The 20,464-nt window shown below is 42.0% G+C and overlaps 1 protein-coding gene across 2 annotated transcripts in view; it reads right to left on the reverse strand.

Annotated features, from left to right (window-relative positions):
- Positions 1-20,464, reverse strand: part of PKD2L1 (polycystin 2 like 1, transient receptor potential cation channel) — a 54,740-nt gene that overhangs the window by 5,394 nt on the left and 28,882 nt on the right. For both annotated transcript variants that reach the window (XM_043926029.1, XM_043926030.1), the window contains 6 exons: positions 3,607-3,734; positions 2,889-3,142; positions 1,717-1,941; positions 1,311-1,539; positions 478-648; positions 123-304 (listed from right to left, as the gene is read on the reverse strand). In XM_043926029.1, coding sequence (XP_043781964.1) covers positions 123-304; positions 478-648; positions 1,311-1,539; positions 1,717-1,941; positions 2,889-3,142; positions 3,607-3,734 — 1,189 coding nt within the window. The remainder of the gene's footprint in view (positions 1-122; positions 305-477; positions 649-1,310; positions 1,540-1,716; positions 1,942-2,888; positions 3,143-3,606; positions 3,735-20,464) is intronic.

Here is a 20,464-nt window from a genome sequence, read left to right on the forward strand (position 1 = left end):
TCCAGATGCCTTAAGCACAGAGCCACCCACATCCACATCCCCCCAAATTCCCCAAGGATACACACACCCCTAGAGCCAGAGGGTGAGGGGCCAGGGAGGAGTGAAGGAGGAGGGACACGCACATGCACTTGACGAAAGTGCTAAAGTTTTCCACTTGGGTCCCGAAAAGCAGGTAGCCCAGCTGGGCGTAGGCGAAAAACACAATGAAGAACATGACCGCAAAGCCCAGGATGTCCTTGGCACAGCGGGCCAGCGTGGAGGAGAGCTGGGTCATGGTCTTGTTGAAGCTGATGTACTTGAATATCTGAAAGGGCCATGTTGAACCAAGTACTTAGGGAAGAAAGATAAAAGCCTGAAACAGTCCACTCTGGGAGCCTAGGGAGGCCACAGGAGTTGCCAAAACCAGACAAGGAAAATGAGACAAGTCCTAGGGAAGGGAGAATGAGGTGCTGCTGAGGGTGCGGGGCCCCAGGGTACCTTGATCCAGGCAAAGAAGAGGTTGACGGCGTTCATGTTGTTGTACTGTGTCTGCCAGAAGGCGAGGAACTCGAAGTCAGCATACATGTTTGGCTGCTGTAGAAGCTTCTCCATCAGCCGATTCACCTCGAGGGTTCGGAATATGTGGAAGCCCACAGCCATAATGGAGAGCTGTCACAACGGGGGTTGAGGGGTGTCAGAGAGTCAAGAGAATCTCAAGGGAAGTTCAACCATGAAGTCCCAGGGGAGACCTGGAGTGGATAAGACAGGTGGGGGGAAGAAACACCTCTTTCCCTGCTGAGTGGTTGACTATCTTAGGTTCAGATGGAACTGGATAGGATGATTGGGAGACATCTTAAAGTCCCAGAGAAGGCTGTGAGACCAGTGGTAAATATGTAGGTTGTAAAGGACCATGGAGAGATGGAGCCAAGCAATTTTATTTCCCCTACCTCTTTCCAGCCTTGGTCAGAAATGCATGTGTTCTGTTAATGGGAAGGAGAGGAAGATGAAGAGGCAGAAAATTTTAATAGAAGAGAAAAGGCAGGAGTTTCAAGGGGACAGGTCATGAGGGGGAGAGACAGAAGAGGAACATAATGTCAGGTACAAAAAAGAAGCAGGGCCTGGATCACAGGCCAGAGGGAAACATGGAGATAGGATTCTTCTAGGGCCGAGCCTGGGGCACATCAGCCTCTGGCTTAGGGAACTGTTACACAGCGATTTGACCAGAAGTCTCAAGGACTTGGGACGCCAGAAGGAAGAACTGGGAGCCCCTCTCAGGGTCGACCTCCCTGCACCACCCCAGGTGTCCCAAGTCTAAGACATCTGTCCCTCACCAAGATGACCACCAGGTCCAGAATGTTCCAGATGCTGCTGAGATAACAAAGCCCGTGGATGCGGAGCTCTAGGATCTCCTCCACTATGTAGTAGAAGATGAAGATGCAGAAGGTGATCTCACAGCCAACGATAAAGAAGTCCCAGCTGCTGACATAGCGGATCAGCTTAACCGTGCGGATTTGCCAGGATGGGATGGCACCTCCTGTAGCTGGAAACTCCACCACCAGCCTGTGGGAGAAGTGGGGTGTCTGGTGGGGCCTTGCGCTGGGACAGTTCCTCCCGTCCTCTCCCCTCCCCCACCATAGGGAACACATTTAAGGAAGGATCTCCAGCAGAGGCGAAGTGAACCAGGAACCATGGATGACAGAGGGAAGGCAGGGGGATGACAGAGGGAAGGGGACCCACCTCAGAACACAGAAAAGATTGATGTTAGCATTGTAGACTGAGAAGTCGATGAAGACCACCCGAGTGCCCCTGTCCAGCCACAGGCCCTCCTGAAGGTCCCTGAGTGCCTCTGCACAGGCCTGTCGAGATCCTGGAAAGTCCAGGTAGTAGCCACCTCCACTGTAGCTTGTGAGCTGGCCCCAGTGAGAGGAGCCCCCCAGCTCATCCTGCGAGTGGTAGGTCCATCTGTCACAGAAGAAGCCATCTGAGTGGAGAAGTCTGAGCCAGTACCAGAAGCTGGTCTCCCAAGGCAATGGCAGCATTTTATAACTGTCTGGGCTTTACAGTTTCATATATATTACCTATACATATCACAGATACACTTTACATGTATTATCTTGTTTAACATAACTATTTGAGAAGGAAGGAAAAATATTATCCACATTTTACAGAGGATGAAACTAAGACTCAGATGTCTGAGATAATCCAGCTAGTTAGTGGCTGAAGTGAAATTCAAATGTAAATCTCCTGATATTTTACAATATCACCCAAGTCTACAGATAACAAACCCAAGTCCACTTTTGACTCCAGTCTGAGTAGTCCCCATGAGGAAAGCCCAGAAAAGGCCCTTTCTTCTCTTGTGGTTGTGCACCTGGCTACTTAGTCCCATGATTCTCTGTTCTGTCCACAAACTTTCCTCCCTGGACCCTTATTTCCTTCCCCTTCTTTCCTGTCCTATCAACCCTTTTCCCCTTTCTTCCCTAATTCCTCATCCATCCTTGGCCCCTTGCTGCCTTCCCCTAATAGCTCCAAGGGTCAGACTCTTCCAGCCATGACTTGTTTGGAGCATCAGTGTTTCATCCATTCTCCATACCCAGGAAGGATTTCTGGGCAAGAAAGGATGCTTCCTCTGGCAGGACTGCCTCCAGAGTAGGGCAGCTGTGACAGGGACCTGTGTGTGAAGACAACTCTGGAGGCTATGGCTCTGTCTGCTAACATACCTTCTCTGTTCCTCAATGACCCAGACCAGGGTCTCCAAACAGTCACAGATGGGACTCAGAGCGATGCCTCTCACCTCCCCACCAAGTACCCCCAAGGCTCTTTAAGTCTGAACGGAAATGGTTCCCAAACCTGGGATGGGCATCAGGTTCAGAGGGGCAAGCCGTGTGACACTGGTTGGGGGACTCACTCACGCTGTGCCATTGAGGGGCCCAAAGGGGAGTTGCTCTTCCTTGTCTGGGGAGTAGACATCGTAGCAGCTCAGAATGTCCTCGCGGAAGTCCTCATGCACCACGCAGGAGTCATTGCGGACCCGCAGCTGCCGCAGCCTCGGAACCCCCAGCAGCAGGTTCTCATAGTAGATGAAGGAGTGGGGGCCACGGCCAAGGCTCTGGTTGTTGTACCATTTGGTCCAATACAAGCTGTCCAGCAGTGGGCCCTGGGCAAACTAGATCACAAACTGGGTTGAACCTGACCCAGACTCTCCTGACTCTTACCCTTAGAATTCCCTTTTCCCATACTCACTGACCCCCTCCAGCTTGTCTCCAGTCTGCTTCTGTTGGGCTCTTCAGCTTCCCCGTGAACTCTTCCCCGTGAAATCTTAGCCTGATGGCCTTACTCTTGACTTAAAATACATTTTGAAGTTCTGCTTTACCTCTGACTCTCAATACTAGTTTAAGCACTGACTTGACTCTCTGATGATCATCCCGATCTCTAACCTCTCATTACCTGAACTCTGTCTAGTCTGACCCATTCATTCATGCCTGACCCCGTGACAGCCTGATACTGGAATGCCCTGGTCTCTGGATATGGCCTTATCTACCATTTCACAGCCCTGAAACCTGACCCATGGCCTCAGGCTTTAGGCCACTGTGAAGAAGAGGGCAGGGGTAGAGGAGATCTCATACTCACCTCCCAGAAGTCCTCCATGCTGCTGATGGCCTGGAAGGAGATTCCCGTGTCCGATGGGGAATGTAAGAAGAGCTCAGACATCACTTTGGTGTAGTAATAGGCGCTGGAGCTGGTCATTCCGTAGGTCACTAGAAACCAACCCAAGAGGCTGTGTCCTGAACACTGTTTCCTTCTCCATTATCCGGAAGAGAGAGGATAGCCACTGCCTGAGGTCAAAGATGCTACCTGGATGGGATCTACCCCCTAGAGTTGGCTAAAGGGCTGACAGTGGCATTGGGGAAACCAGGGAATTAGGGGAAAGTTGTAGTTATAGCTCTCCTCCTCTCTTCCCAACTCACCTCAGAAAGACTTAACTCCACTGTAACTGTCTCTTGACATTGTCATTCTAAATAGTCACTTTTCTCTTCCTGAGCCGGCTTAACTTCCTAGCTTTTACTCCCCAGAGCCAAAAAATTTCTACCTTCTACATCAGGTAGTGCTTCCCTTTATTTGTCGTATATTAATGCCCTTGGAAAAATGCCTCCAAACTCAAGTATGCCAAGTTCAGTTCGGTTCAGTTCATTTCAGTCACTCAGTCGTGTCCGACTCTTTGCAACCCCATGAATCACAGCACGCCAGGCCTCCCTGTCTATCAGAAACTCCCGGAGTTCAGTCAAACGCATGCCCATCGAGTCGGTGATGCCATCCAGCCATCTCATCCTCTGTTGTCCCCTTCTGCTCCTGCCCCCAATCCCTCCCAGCATCAGGGTCTTTTCCAACAAGTCAACTCTTCGAGTCTGCCAAAGCCATGCCCAAATGCCTTGCCATGGAGATGGGCGTCCTGGACCTTGGAGTCAGTGACTGCAGCTATGGGAGTAGGAGGTAGGCATGGCACCTTTGGCCCCAGTGCAGCCTGCTGGGCATAGCTGTTCTGAGAGAGGGACTCAGAGCATTCCAAGATCAAAATAAAACCTGGCCTTTGTTCTGAAGAACCAGATCCCCCTTGACCATTGACACACACATCTAGACCAAAGTAGGGCTGTCAAGGGAAGTTACAAGTTTTCTGGTTAAAGGGCAGAATTGAAGAGTATAAGCTAGTTACTTTATAGATTGCCCCTCAAATGAGATTTGTCTGGTGTTTCCTTGTGTTTAAATTCAGGTTTTGCATTTTTGGTGAGGAATAACAGAGTGAGACTGTCCTTTTCAGTGCTTGATATCAGGAGGCACAAATTGTCTAACTGCATATTACTGGTGATACTAGCTTTGATCCCTTGTTAAGATGGTATCTTCCAGCTTTCTTCAATATACAAATATTATTTTTCTCTTTGCAATGAACACATTTTGTGGGAAAATACTTTGAAACTATGCAAATATCCTTTATTCATCAATTTTTCACCATTGATGACTTTTGCCTAATTATTATTATTCTGGTTGTCAAGCTGTGATTTGCTCATTCTATCATTCCTTCTGTGTTTATTGGCATTCTCTTCAGGAAGAGCTTTCCTTACTTCCTCGCTAATTTATTTTTTATGTTTATCAGTATGAAACTCTTTAATATTTCTATAATTCTGTAAAATTTCTATAATATGTCAATATTTTTAGACAGGTCATGAAAAGCAAAGAAATTGTCCTAAAATACTAAAGGACTCTTTTAAAGATTAAGAGAGACTAAAGAATCATGAAAATGAAATGCAATATGAACATCTAGTTAGGATTATATTCTGGGCCATAATTTTTCCTTTTTCTATAAAGGCTATTAGTAGAATAACTGGTGAGACTGTAATAAGGGGTGTTCGTTAGATAATAGTACTGGATCATTGATAGTTTCCTGGCTTTGATCATTTCCTTATTTTTAGGAATAACAGGGCATTATGTCTACAATTTACTCTCAAATAGTTGTGTGTGTGTGTGTGTGTGTGTGTGTGTGTGTGTGTGTGTGTGTAGAAGGGGGACGAAGAGAGAGGGATAAAGAAAAAGCAACCACAGTAAAATATTCACATTTGAGACATTTGGGTGAAATACATATAAGAACTCTTCTATTATTCTTGTAACTTTTCTGTACATCTGTAAATTAAAGTTTTTAAAAATTGAAGTAGGATTTGTCAGCCTCTTGTGAGCAACTTCCTTTAAGAATTTTCATTTTCAAATCTTGGAACCTATTTTCTTCCAGTGCCCCATCTGGAAAGGGAATGCCCTGGGATGGAACTGAAGTTCACTCACAATTTGGGAGGAAAGAGAGGCCAATGAGTGGTCTCAGATTAGGCACAAGCAACACCATTCATTTCCAGGGAGAAATCAGCAAAAAGAAAGCATTATTATTTCACATTTCCCCATTCCACTCTACTAGTTCCAAGAGGTGACTAGATTTCTCTCTAAATAAAATCTGTGGTTACCCTTCCTTAGTATCTGGAGGACTCAGACTCAACTCATCTGAATCTGGAAAATGGGTTGGAAATCAAACTCTTCTGTCTGCTGAGAGCCTACCACAGTTAGAACTGATGGTCAGTGAGCTGAACTTTTCCTAAATACCGCTGCTGTGCTGTGCTCAGTCATATCCAACTCTGCGACCCCCCTGGACTGTAGCCCGCCAGGCTCCTTTGTCCATGGAATTTTCCTGGCAAGAATACTGGAGTGGGTTGCCATTTCCTTCTCCTAAAGGCTCTTCTGATCCAGGGATTGAACTCGCATCTCTGGCATCTCCTGCATTGGCAGTCGGATTCCTTTACCACTGCGCCACCGGACATTGCTGATTAAAATGTTATACCTCTAGAAGGCCACTAGGTGGTATTCACAACTATATCTTTTTCTCTTCAGTTCTAAATTACCCCTCAGAATTAGTATTGCTCTGAACTGGTTCTCAACCCTTTATGGAGGAGGCATAACATCTCTGATTATTATCCAAGACAGTAAAGACTATGTATTCTGAGAAAAATGGTTTCACCTAGTCAAATGCCCACTGATACTCAGAACACCTATTATATGCTCTATGTTAAATGCTTGACATGACTATTTCATTTAATCCTACAACAACCCAATGTATTAGGTGCTATTATTTCCCCTATTTTCTACTCTCAGAGGGCTGGAGTCACTTGCCCAGGGTAAATAACATAAGGGAGCCAGGAATCAAGGATGGCCCTATATCCAAGAAGTAGAAGTTATAGAAGGGAAAACTTAAGTTCCATTAATGGCAGAACTTCCAAACCATGTGTGCTTCCTGTTAAGAAATAGGCCACTTCACAAACATGCATTTCACCCCTGGCAGTGTCAGCAAAGGACCACGTGCTGAGGATCACATTGAGGGGGTTTCTGCAATGGGCAGCCGTTGGCCTTTCCAGTTCCTTCCTTTAAGATCCAGTGAAGGAGTGGAATGGCTTCATATGTTTCAAAAGATAACACTAGGGGCGGGGCTGGGGGCGCGGGGCCCCGCTGCAGACCCCGCGGCGGGCGGGGGGCCGCCTCGCTGCCAGGACCGGCCCTGTGGGGAGAGGGGCGGCGGCGACCGCGCGAGGAGAGCCCCCGTCTGTCCTGGTAACTTACAAGATTAAAGTTAAATTTGGTTGACGATTCTGAACAAATACACTGTTTTATTTGAGGTATGCCATTTTGAAGATTGAGACCATGGAATTTTATCCTTGAGGATAAATCTTTGATACTCTGTATTTTGTATAGCAAGAATAGGAATCCTGAAGCTGAATTACCTAAGGGGCCTCTACAGCGAAGTGAAATAGATGTTGGTGGAAGCATTTACATCCAATCAGCTTGAAGAGTCTCAAATAGACCCTATCACTGAGAAATCAAGATGGCAGTCCACTATGGGGAATTGAGAAAAATGAATTAATACAAGAGTGCTGTGATAATATGCAACCAAGACAGGGTTCTTTTCACATGAATTTCATGAAATGAATGAAGATATAGGTTTCTTAATAGCATAAATGGACAGTGAATTTGACTTTCTAGAAACTTTTTGTATCATTAAGAATATTTTTGACATTTGTAGAAAAAGATGGCACATTAACAGATGATAGTTTGCATGCCTGGAATTTTTTGCGGTTTGATTTGTATGAGTATGACCTTGTGGAATGTTAACTTTAACAAAATTTCTAACACTTAAAAAAAAAAGATAACACTAGGGCAGAGAAAGACAAGCAACGGGGAGGAATTTGAATTTATGTCAGTATGTCAAATGTCAGTGCTAAACCACCTTTCTGGTGTAGTGAGGGCCTCATTCCAGGAAATTTTCAGATACTGGACAATGACTGCATGAGAATGCTATGAAAGGGATTCAGAGACCAGGTGGCCATCCAGTACAGAGAACCTGATTTTTTTTTTCTCTTAGATACTAAGTTCTCCTACACACTATATCATATCTGGTAACTTTGGCTTCAGATCAAATTCCCAGTTGCTGAATAATAACAATAATTGCCATTACTGACTCATTATTCACCAGGCTTTGCATACATTTTCTCCCATAATCCTGAAAAAAAAAAAAAAACCCTCATAAAGTAGGAACTATCTATATTTTATGCAGACAACAGAAATCCAAATGTTATTAAATAACTTGTCCAAAGATCAGACAGCAAGCAAGTAGAATTTGGATTCAAACTCAAGTCTGACTTACTCCAAGGACCGTGAATTTAGCCATTGCTCTACATTATACTAATATATCACTCTACTACTCAACATCTTTCTGATAACGGGTCCTGGCTCTCCTTCCAAAAGTCAACACATATGATTAGGATGGTGCAGGTTTATAAGGTGTCCTTAGAAGAAAACTATTTGAAGAGTTTGACATTTGACTCAGGAGGCAAATTATAAAAGCAATTGGTGAACTCAAGATAGGAACACCTTAAAAGAAACCTCAAATTTCTTCATTCTGGTATAAATGGAAAATGTATATAAATCTGTATCAAGAATCACATTCTGACATAGATGAATCTCAAAGAAGGGGAAAAAAATCACGTAAAATTGTTAACCTGGGTTATTCACAATATCAAAAAATTACAAACAACCTACATGTCCTACAGAGAGGCAGTAGTTAAGTAAATTATATCACTGAGACACTTAATGGAGTATGATACAGCCATTGAAATGCTAATAAAAGCAGAATGAAAAATTGTTTCCCTGCTATCACTATATTTAAATATTTTTAAAATGTTAAGCATGTAAAAATTTAAAGGAAAAGTGAACTTTTAATGAAAAGTATAATAGATTAAATTAATGCTATAATAATAATAGTAATAGAATAGAAACAATTCATTTAAAAAAATCTTCTCACCTTTTTGTTTTAAAGTCATGAGTTGAAATTTCCAGGTGCTGGATGCTCTACTGGGCTTTGTGACTGCTCCCCTAAGATCCTCTCTTGGTTCATACCATGATTTTATTTGAGGTATCACACCTCTCCTGATCATCTCACCTATGTCTCCAGATGCTGAATCCACCCCTGGATCTAGGACTTGGACAGGAGGCTCAGGGCTAAGCTGATCCACAAATACCTCTCCCTTGGTACCATTGTTAGTTCAGAGATGAGCATCTAATACATTTCAGATCAAAGACTCATGAAGAGAGATTTCTGGAACCTTTGGGAATTTCCTCTCTCTTGCTAGATATGAATAAGAAGGCCCCAGATGATCCAGACTTAGGATTAAACTGATCATGCAGCTGACAAACTGAATAACAGAAATAAGTGATGATGTCATTAAGTCACGAAGCAACTGGATTGATCAACCCTGAACCTTGCCCTCCTTTGGATCTTTACCTGGACAAAAAGTCCCATTCAGGTGTAAGCCTGTTTTCACTGGATTTTATTTTATTGTAACAGTCCTTACTTATATGGAAATCAAGACATTTTCAAAAAGATTGCATTATTTCTGAGGAAAATGGAGCTAAAAAAGCTTCTGCTACTGTCTGAACATCTCTAGAAGATAGTGGATGGTAGCATATCTGTGCCAAAGTCTACATTAATTAAAATACATTACAGCCCTATAAGAAAGAGGGCTTAGAAAAAAAAAGAAAAAAAAAAAAAGAAAGAGGGCTTGGTGACCAAGCCAACTGATGACGAGGATATTCTAGGAACACACCCATCATTCATTTCACAAAACTTTCTGAACTTTATTTACTAAAGTCAGGTTTCTAGAATATCATGAAGTTTACTTATATACCTACTCCTAAAAATTGCCTTTATAGAATAAGGATATTATACAGATTTTAAGAAAGGCAGATATAAAAAACAATCAAAAGTAGCACAAATTTTTAATATTGCCTTTATCCATTATGATATTCCATGTCCCTTATATACAAAATCCAACGAAGCTAATTCTTCCAGAGTTACATCTTCTTATTAACTGGTGTGCTCTTTCTTACAATGAGAACTACTCAATCCATTTGTGTTTTCTTTGCTTTAGTTGCCAGGAACCTCAGGGTTTTTTCTCATTTGTAGTGCCTTTGTTCATTTTAAGTTATTTTCCTCCCCTTCCTCCTCTTATTTTGCCATGTCTTTTTATTACAGTTTTAAAAGGTTATATTTTATTGTATCTGTGCTTCTTAATGTAAACTGGCTCAGGTTCCTTATGGACATAGGTAGGCCACAACATCCACTGGATCATCAAAAAAGCAAGAGAGTTCCAGAAAAACATCTATTTCTGCCTTATTGACTATGCCAAAGCCTTTGACTGTGTGGATCACAATAAACTGTGGAAAATTCTGAAAGAGATGGGAATAACCTGACCCACCTCTTGAGAAACCTATGTGCAGGTCAGGAAACAACAGTTAGAACTGGACATGGAACAACAGACTGGTTCCAAATAGGAAAAGGAGTACGTCAAGGCTGTAAATTGTCACCCTGCTTATTTAACTTATATGCAGAGTACATCATGAGAAACGCTGGGCTGGAAGAAGCACAAGCTGGAATCAAGATTGCTGGGAGAAATATCAATAACCTCAGTTATGCAGGTGACACCATCCTTATGGCAGAAAGTGAAGAGGAACGAAAAAGCCTCTTGATGAAAGTGAAGGAGGAGAGTGAAAAAGTTGGCTTAAAGCTCAACATTCAGAAAACTAAGATCATGGCATCTGGTCCCATCACTTCATGGGAAACAGATGGGAAACAGTGGAAGCAGTGTCAGACTTTATTTTGGGGGGCTCCAAAATCACTGCAGATGGGGATTGCAGTCATGAAATTAAAAGACGCTTACTCCTTGGAAGGAAAGTTATGACCAACCTAGTTAGCATATTTCAAAGCAGAGACATTACTTTGCCAATAAAGGTCCATCTAGTCAAGGCTATAGTTTTTCCAGTAGTCATGTATGGATGTGAGAGTTGGATGGTGAAGAAAGCTGAGCACTGAAGAGTTGATGCTTTTGAACTGTGGTGTTGGAGAAGACTCTTGAGAGTCCCTTGGACTGCAAGGAGATCCAACCAGTCCATCCTAAAAGAGATCAGTCCTGGGTGTTCACTGGAAGGACTGATGCTAAAGCTGAAACTCCAATACTTTGGCCACCTCAGGCAAAGAATTGACTCATTGGGAAAGACCCTGATGCTGGGGGGGGATTAGGGGCAGGAGGAGAAGGGGACGACAGATGATGAGATGGCTGGATGGCATCACCAACTCGATGGACATGAGTTTGAGTAAACTCCAGGAGTTGGTGATGGACAGGGAGGCCTGGCGTGCTGCGATTCGTGGGGTCACAAAGAGTCGGACACGACTGAGCGGCTGAACTGAACTGAGGGCACAAATATATATTATTAAATAAGTATGACTGTAATAATTATTATTAATCATCATCATCATGAACTTGTGTAATAACTTGATTTTTCCATTCCAGTGTTCATAGTAGAGACTGAAAGTTCTTGTCCTCTTTTTTGAATTGCTAGAAGACCTTTCCAACTCAGAGCAATAAATCAGAAGTTGCTCTGTTCTTTTTGTTTCCCAGGTGATCATCACCCAACTCTGAGCTCCTTCCCTGTCCTTAATTACTATTTAAAGAAACAGAGCCATACTTTTCTAACAGCATTCTCCTTGGGCAGGAATGAGATCCTTTCTTTCAACTAACTGACAAAGTACCTTGAAGAACTAAGGTGCTTCCACCAGTAAGTGTATAATTCCTTTATGTGTCTACACTACTCCTCTGCTGGAAAAATCTGTGTCTTCAAGTTTTTGACACTTAAAAGCCAGCTACTTCTTTCTTAAGCTGGCTGGCTCTGAGGAAAAGCACTGCAGATGCTTCTCTAGAAAACTGCAGGTCCAGTTCCAGCCCTGGCAGTGATCATGTGGATAGAACTTCCACTGTTCTATCCATCCTTCAATTGCAGAAGAGCTGGAAGTTCCTTGGGCTTTACCAGTCCTATATATTTAACCTGTAGCTCCTCTGGTGGCCTTTTCCTGAGCCTCTCTTATCACCTTGCTTGCTGAGAAGCTCTCTGAAATATCTCTACCTATTTATTAGAACACTGGATCCCTTTTGGCTTTGGTCACATACATAATGTGGAGGGAAATAAGGTTTATGGTTGGCTTCCCAGGTGGCTCAGTGGTAAAGAATCTGCCTGCCAATGCAGGAGATGTGGGTTTGATTTCTGGATTGGGGAGATTTCCTGGAGTAGGAAATGGCAACCCACTCCAGCATTCTTGCCTGGAAAATTCTATGGACAGAGGAGCCTGGTGGGCTGAAGTACATGGGGTGGCAGAGAGTCAGACAAGACTGAAAAACTGAGCACGTGAACAAGGTCTATGGTTGTCCCTAGAGGACAATTCTACTTTCTTGTGAAATAAAATACAGTGCCCTGAAACTCACCCTTCTTTAATGTCTCCCCAACAATCTTTAAAAATAGTTTCACAAGACCTGAAATAAACATTGGAATACTCCTGCTGGAAAAAAAATCAGATCTCATTAGCCTCCATTATGATTTATGTCAGGGATTTCTCTAGGTTCCATTAGCTGTTGCTGTTCTCCTGCCAAACTATGGAGAAGATTTATTCTCCCCCTACCTGCCATAGACTGTTAGCTATTCCCCAATACATCTCCTCTCTTTTCTGTATAGTAACATTATTTTATCTAGGTGCACATGACTGCCAAACTAAATACCACATTGCCCAGCGTCCCTTGCAGCTAGGTATAGTGGCCATTTGAGTAAATTTTGGCCAATGGAATAAAAGTGAATGATATGTTTCCATGTGCCGCTCTGACTTATGTCCTTAAAAAGAATGAAAATGTTTTCCTTTTCTACTTTCCTACTTCCTTCTACCTAGAGCATGGACATAAGAGCAGGAGCTAGAGCATGAGACAGATGCCATATGTTGAGGATAGCAAAGCAATATGGTAGAATGAGCCTGGGCCCCATATGATTATGGAGCTCGACATTAGTTCAGGGCTTCTTACACCTCAGATTATTACATGAGAGAGAAACAAGCTTCTGTCTTATTTAAGCCACTGTTATTGCAGCTAAACTAATATCCCAACAGAAGCAATTCATATGAACATATCCATATCAGAAGGGTACTTTCCAAAAGGAGTTTTTCTAAGAAAATTAGGATAGGCACAGAGGGAAAAAGATAGAGTTGAAATCAGCAAGCTGTTAGCCACAAAATTCCTGTTCTAAGAAAAGTCAAGTCTAATCACAGATCTCTTGTTAAAATCACTTCTTGGATACACAGAACATTTTTCCTTCTCTTAGTAAGACATTCCCTATTAAGAAAATTTTTTGTTCTTCTTGGGCAGTTCCTCCCTTTGTTCTTTTCTTTACCTGCCATCCTACTCACACATCCTGATTCATGCTACTGGATTATCCAAAGTTGGATTCCAAATACTTTATGTTTCTTAAGATGGACCGTAGGCAGAAGAAAGTTGGGACCTGGAAATGAAGGAAGTGTTAAGTCCTCAGAGTGTTGAATGAAGGATTTCACATAGGTGTATCTAAGAGGACACAGCTGAGAGAACTAGATCACTCACAGCTGCTTTGGTAACTAAGTCCATGAGTATTATCAAGCCTTTCAGGAGTTAAAAAGATTAAAGTTCTAGAGCAATCTATGACTACATATGGTTAGTTTCTTCTTAGGAAATCAGATTCAAGGCCAAAGAGTTATGAGTTGCTTTAGAAGGAATTCAGTCAGGCTAAAGGTGATCATTCTGAGAAGTGGAAAATGAATCCAAGAACAAACCAGTGGTCTCCCTAAAGTTTCTGGTAGCTCTGAGATCTTAGGGCAGGGGTAAGAAAAACTTATAAATATCTTTCCATCCTGAATCAATGTAACAGATTGTCTCAGGAGATGAAATATTGAAATAAGATACCTAGATGATTATCATGCTGAGTGAAGTAAATCAGACAAAGACAAATATCATATGATTTATCGCTATATGTGAAATCTTAAAAAAATTATACAAGTGACCTTATTTACAAAACAGAAACAGACTCACAGATTTAGAGAATGAATTTATGGTTACCAGGTTAGAAGGGTTTATGGGAGGGATAGATTAAGCATTTGGGACTGACATGTACACACTACTATGTTATATTTAAAATAGATAACCAATAAGGACCTATTGTATAGCACAGGAAACTCTGCTCAATATTCGGTAATAATCTAAATGGGAAAAGAATTTTAAATAGAATGAAGTGAAGTGAAGTGAAAGTCATTCAGTTGTGTCTGACTCTGCAACACCATGGACTATATAATACATGGAATTCTCCAGGCCAGAATACTGGAGTGTGTAGCCTTTCCCTTCTCAAGGGGATCTTCCCAACCCAGGGATTGAACCCAGGTCTCCTGCACTGCAGGCAGATTCTTTACCAGCTGAGCCATAGGGAAGCCCTTAATAGAATAGATACATGTTTATGTAGAACTGAGTCATTTTGCTGTTCATGTGAAACTAACAACACTGTTAATCAACTATGTCCCAATATAAAATAATCAAAGTTTAAAAAAAATAAAAATTATATCAATTGTAAAAAATGATACCTAGATGATTGGAGATGGAACTAGGGAACAGGCCACAAGAATACACTTATGATTAGCTGCTGGAACTTCTCTGTTCTATTCAATTTCTCAGTGCAGATGCAAAGGAGAGCAAAAGCAATTGATTCTTACAGATTTAATATAAACTTAGCTGATAGGTTGTAAACTGTTACATAATTTCAGAACCCAAACAGCATAGTTCTTATGTAATCCAGAACCCTCAAGATATAAAATGAATTTCAGCAATGTCATGAAAGATATATAAGACATATAGAGCTTTGGTCTCTAAGAATAAGGGCACACTGTTTTAAGAGAAGATGCCAACTGGAGTATAACATAAGAGACCTGCCTTAGTATGGGGTTTTTTCCTAGTTGATTGTCTGAAGTGATTCTTACACATATTTTCCTAGAAGGTTACAGAAGAAGACTGTGCTTGCTCTTATCTATGTTTCCTTCAATGATTTCACCTGAGATCTCCTAAAGACTAATCATGAAAAAAAAAAACAAAAAAAAAAACCAAGGCCATAGAGAGGAGTATACACCTGAACTTTAAAGACTTTACAGCCTATAGCTATACCAAAGAGCTATTTCATGTTAAATCTGAGGAAGCATTAAAAGAAGAGCCCTTTAAGTTAAAGGGTACCATGGTTAGAATTCTTGAAAATTTGGACCCAAACAAGTTGAAAATGAGGCAATACAGATAAATGACATATTTAGGGGCTACCCCAATTATGATGCCACCATTTCATGCTCTATCCTTACAAAATATCACAGAAACGTGACTAAGGTAGTAGCATTGGTGAGGAGTGATTTCACGACATAGAAGTCATGGACTTCACCTGTAATTTTGCTGTTCAACCTGCATGCATCAATGATTCTGTGAAGATTATAGGATAATCAATACCATGACTAAACTACAAAGAGATCAGTCCTGGGTGTTCATTGGAAGGCCTGATGTTGAAGCTCAAGCTCTGATATTTTGGCCATGATGTGAAGAGCTGACTCATTTGAAAAGACCCTGATGCTGGGAAAGGTTGAGGGCAGGAAGAGAAGGGGACTACAGAGGATGAGATGGCTGGATGGCATCACCGACTCGATGGACATGGGTTTGGGTGGACTCCAGGAGTTGGTGATGGACGGGGAGACCTGGCGTGCTGCGGTTCATGGGGTTCAGCGGCACGACTGAGCAACTGAACTGAACTGAAACTACATGATCATCCAATGCCAAGAACTGATTCTGTCTGGAGTTATAGGGTCTGTTAAAGGTAGCCTCAACATTGATTGGCTCATAAAATATTGCAAAATTAAAGCAGTTCAGGAAAAATGTACAAAGGCAGCTTCAGACACATCACAAAAATATATCACCTCCTTTACTATAGGGCATGCTCACTCAGTACAGAACAAGAGGCTCTCAAATGATTCTACAGAAAGGGAAGACATATTTAAGTAATTAACATATGAACTGACTTTAAAATAATTTAAATAGAGACATGTCATTATCACTTTGAAGGGCGTGAATGCCTTGAAACACATTATCAAACTTTCCCTATGTAAGCTGGTACAGCCACTATGGAAAATAGTATGGAGGTTCCTCAAAAAAAGAAACTAAAAATAGAATTATCATATGATCCAGCAATCCCACTCCTGTGCATATATCCAGACAAAACTAATAAAAAAAAAATACATGCACCACTATGTTCACAGAAGCACTAATCACAATAGCCAAGAAGCTATTGGAAGCCATGGAAGCAGCCCAAACATTCACCAACAGATGAATGGATAAAGAAGATACGGTATGTATGTTACTAAGTGAAGCAACTCAGAAAGAAAAGGACAAATACCATATGATACCACTTATATGTGGAATCTAAAAATGACACAAATGGACCTATCTACGAAACAGACTCATGGACATAGACAACAGACTGGTGGTTGCCAAGGGGGAAGGTGATAGGGAAGGATGGAGTCGGAGATTCGAATTAGCAGACATCCACTATTACTTATGGAATGGATAAACAACAAGGTCCTACTGTATAGCACAGAGAACTATATTCAGTATCCTATGATAAATCATAAGGAAAATAATTTTTAATGCATATATAACTGAATTACTTTGCTGTACAGCAGAAATGAACACAACACTGTAAATCAACTATATTTCAAATAAAAATGTTCAAAAATTAAAAAACAAAGTGAACTTTCCCTGGGGTTGTCAAATTAAAACAATATTCACAATCTAAAAGTTGAGAGTTAACAGTTTACTTGGTGGAGATTTTTAGGATTTCAAGTCTGGCAGGCAACATCTCAAGTAACCCTAAGAGAACTGCTCTGAGGAGGTGAGGGGGGAGCCAGATTATACAGAAGTTTTGCAACAAAGGGCAAGTAGTCAGAACATCAAAAGATTATTGTAAATGACAGAAAACCAAATATCCCAAGTTAAGGAATTTAGCGTTTTTATGTGTATGGAAAGATGCAAGAGCCTGGGCTCACTGAAATCATTCCTGTGACATACACTTCAGCTGTGTGGGGCTGGTATTCTGTATTTTGACAGCCTGAGTTTCCTCAGGGCTTACCATGGGGAGTGGCTGCAGTCTGATGGCTGCTAGATAGCAGGTATTCTTTCATTCCTGAGTTTTCTCAGGAATCACCAGCTCCTGTTGGAGGGCTGCAATTGCTGATAGCTATAACATCCTTTGTTTACTGATATGGCAGGCAATATTCCATTTCTCAGGTAGGGAACAATATTTTCCTGGAGTTCCCATCAGAGATAGCCTTTCAAAGAAATCTCAAGAAGCTGTATCAGGGACAGAGGTCAGGGAAAAGGCTATGGACAGTGGAACAGAGAAAGAAGTAAAAAAGAATGAAGGTTCCAGCTCAAGATGGCAGAGTATAAGGACATGTGCTTATCTCCTCCTCCTCCTCCACCAAAATAGCAACTAGTTGTTGAACAACCATCAACAGGAGGACATTGGAATCCACAAAAAAAAAAGACATTCCACATCCAAAGACAAAGAAGAAGTCACAATGAGACGGTCGGAGGGGAGCAATTATGATAAAATCAAATCCTATACTGGACACCACCCTTATGGTAGAAAGTAAAGAGGAACTAAAGAGCCTCTTGATGAAAGTAAAAGAGGAGAGTGAAAAAACTGGCTTAAAACTCAACATTCACAAAATGAAGATCATGGCATCTGGTCCCATCACTTCATGGCAAATAGATGGAAAACAATGGAAACAGTGACAGATTTTATTTTCTTGGGCTCCAAAATCACTGCAGACAGCGACTGTAGCCATGAAATTAAAAGACACTTGCTCCTTGGAAGAAAAGCTATGACCAACCTAGACAGCATATTAAAAATCAGAGATATTACTTTATTGACAAATGTCCATATAGACAAAGGTATGGTTCTTTCAGGAGTTATGTATGGATGTTAGAGTTGGACCATAAAGAAAGTTGAGCGCCAAAGACTTGATGCTTTTGAACTGTGGTGTTAGAAAAGACTCTTGAGGGTCCACTGGACAGCAAGGAGATCAAACCAGTCAATTGTAAAGGAAATCTACCCTGAATATTCATTGGAAGGACTGATGCTGAAGCTGAAGCTCCAGTACTTTGGTCACCTGATGCAAAGAACTGACTCCTTAGAAAAGATCCTGACGCTGGGAAAGATTGAAGGCAGAAGGAGATGACAAAGGATGAGATGGTTGGATGTCATCACCAACTTGATGCACATGAGTTTGAGCAAGCTCTGGGAGTTGGTGATGGACAGGGAAACCTGGCGTGCTGCAGTCCGTAGGGTTGCAAAGAATCGGTCATGACCGAGCAACTTAACTGATACCTGCTGGGTGGGCAACCCACAAACTGGAGAATGATAATACCCAAGAAATTCTCCCACTGTTCTGAATATTCTGAGCCCCATGTCAGGCTTTCTATCCTGGGGATCCAGCAAAAGGACTGGGAATCCCCAGAGAATCTGACTTTGAAGGCCATCGGGATTTGATTACAGGATTTCCACAGGAGTAGGGGAAACAGAGACTCCATTCTTGGAAGGCACAAACAAAATCTTGTGTGCATTAAGACCCAGGGGAAAGCAGCAAAGGATACTGAACCAGACTTACCTGCTAGTGTTGGAGGGTCTCCTGTGGTGGCATGGGTCGGCAGTGGCTCATTGCAGGGACAAGGGAACTGGCAGCAGCGGTCCTGGGAGCTGCCTCTTGGCTTAAGTACTCTTGGAGGTCGCCATTTAACCCTACCGTGCTGTGCTGTGCTGTGCTTAGTCACTCAGTTGTGTCTGATTCTTTGTGACCCCATGGACTGTGGCCTGCCAGGCTCCTCTGTCCATGGGGATTCTCTAGGCGAGAATACTGCAGTGGGTTGCCATGCTCTCCTCCAGGGGATCTTCCCAACACAGGAATTGAACCCAGGTCTCCTGCATTGCAGGTGAATTCTTTACCATATGAGCCACCAGGGAAGCCCAAGAATACTGGTGTAGGTAGCTTAATCCTTCTCTAGGGGATCTTCCCAACCTAGGAATTGAACCTGGTTTTCCTGCATTGCAGACAGATTCTTTACAAGCTGAGCTACTAGGGAAGCCCTAACCCTACTACAGAGCCCTGCAGATCCCAGGGCTGGGTCACTTCAGGCCAAACAATTAACAAGGAGGGAACAAATCCCACACATCCGCAGAAAATTGGATTAAAGCTTTTCTGAGCATGGCCCTGCCTACCAGATCAAGACCCAGTTTTTCTCACTGCTAGTCCCTCCAGTCAGGAAGTTTATACAAGCCTCTTAGCTTCATCCACCAAATGGCAAACAGAACAAGCAAGAAGAACCACAATCCCACAGTAGCTAGAACAATAACCATATTACAGAAAGCTAATCAGGATGAAAAATCAGAGGATTATGTCCCAGATGAAGGGACAAGATAAAATTCTATAAAAACAATTAAATGAAGTGAAGATAGGCAACCTTCCAGAAAAAGAATTCAGAATAATGATAGTGAAGATGATCTAGGATCTCAGAAACAGAATAATGATAGTGAAGATGATCTAGGATCTCAGAAACAGATGCAAGAAATGTTTGCCAAGAGATGAATAATACACTGGAAGGAATCAATAGCAGAATAACTGAGGCAGAAGAATGGGTAAGTGACCTAGAGGACAGAATGGTGGAAATCACTGCCACAGAACAAAATATAGAAAAGAGAAAGAAAAAAAAAAAAAGAAGATGGCCTAAGAGACTCCTGGGACAACATTAAATGCACCAACATTTGCATCGTAGGGGTCCCAGAAAGAGAAGAGAGAGAGAGAAGGGACCTGAGAAAATATTTGAAAAGATAATAGCTGAAAACTTCCCTAACATGGGAAAAGAAATAGTCAACCAAGTCCAGGAAGTGCAGAGAGTCCCAGGCAGGATAAACCCAAAGAGGAATACACTGAGACACATAGTAATCAAACTGACAAAAATTAAAGACAAAGATAAAACATTAAAAGCAACAAAGGAAAAATAACAAATAACATACAGGGGAACTCCCATAAGGTTTTCAGTTGATTTCTCAACAAAAACTCTACAAGCCAGAAGGGAATGGCACAATATACTTAAATTGATGAAAAGAAAGTATCTACAACCAAGAACACTCTACCCAGCAAGACTCTGACTCAGATTTGACAGAGAAAGCAAAAGCTTTCCAGACAAGCAAAAGTTAAGAGAATTCAGCACCACCAAACCAGGTTTATAACAAATTCTAAAGGAACATCTCTAGGCAGGAAACATGAGAGAGGGAAAAGATCTACACAACATAAACCCAAAACAACTAAGAAAATGATAATAGGATCATACATGTCAGTAATTACCTTAAATGTAAATGGATTAAATGCACCAATCAAAAGATAGACTGGCTGCGTGGATGAAAACATGTGCAAGTGAGACAGGGTGCT

Source organism: Cervus elaphus, chromosome 15 (genome assembly GCF_910594005.1).
Source record: "Cervus elaphus chromosome 15, mCerEla1.1, whole genome shotgun sequence".
Taxonomy (NCBI): Eukaryota; Metazoa; Chordata; class Mammalia; order Artiodactyla; family Cervidae; genus Cervus; species Cervus elaphus.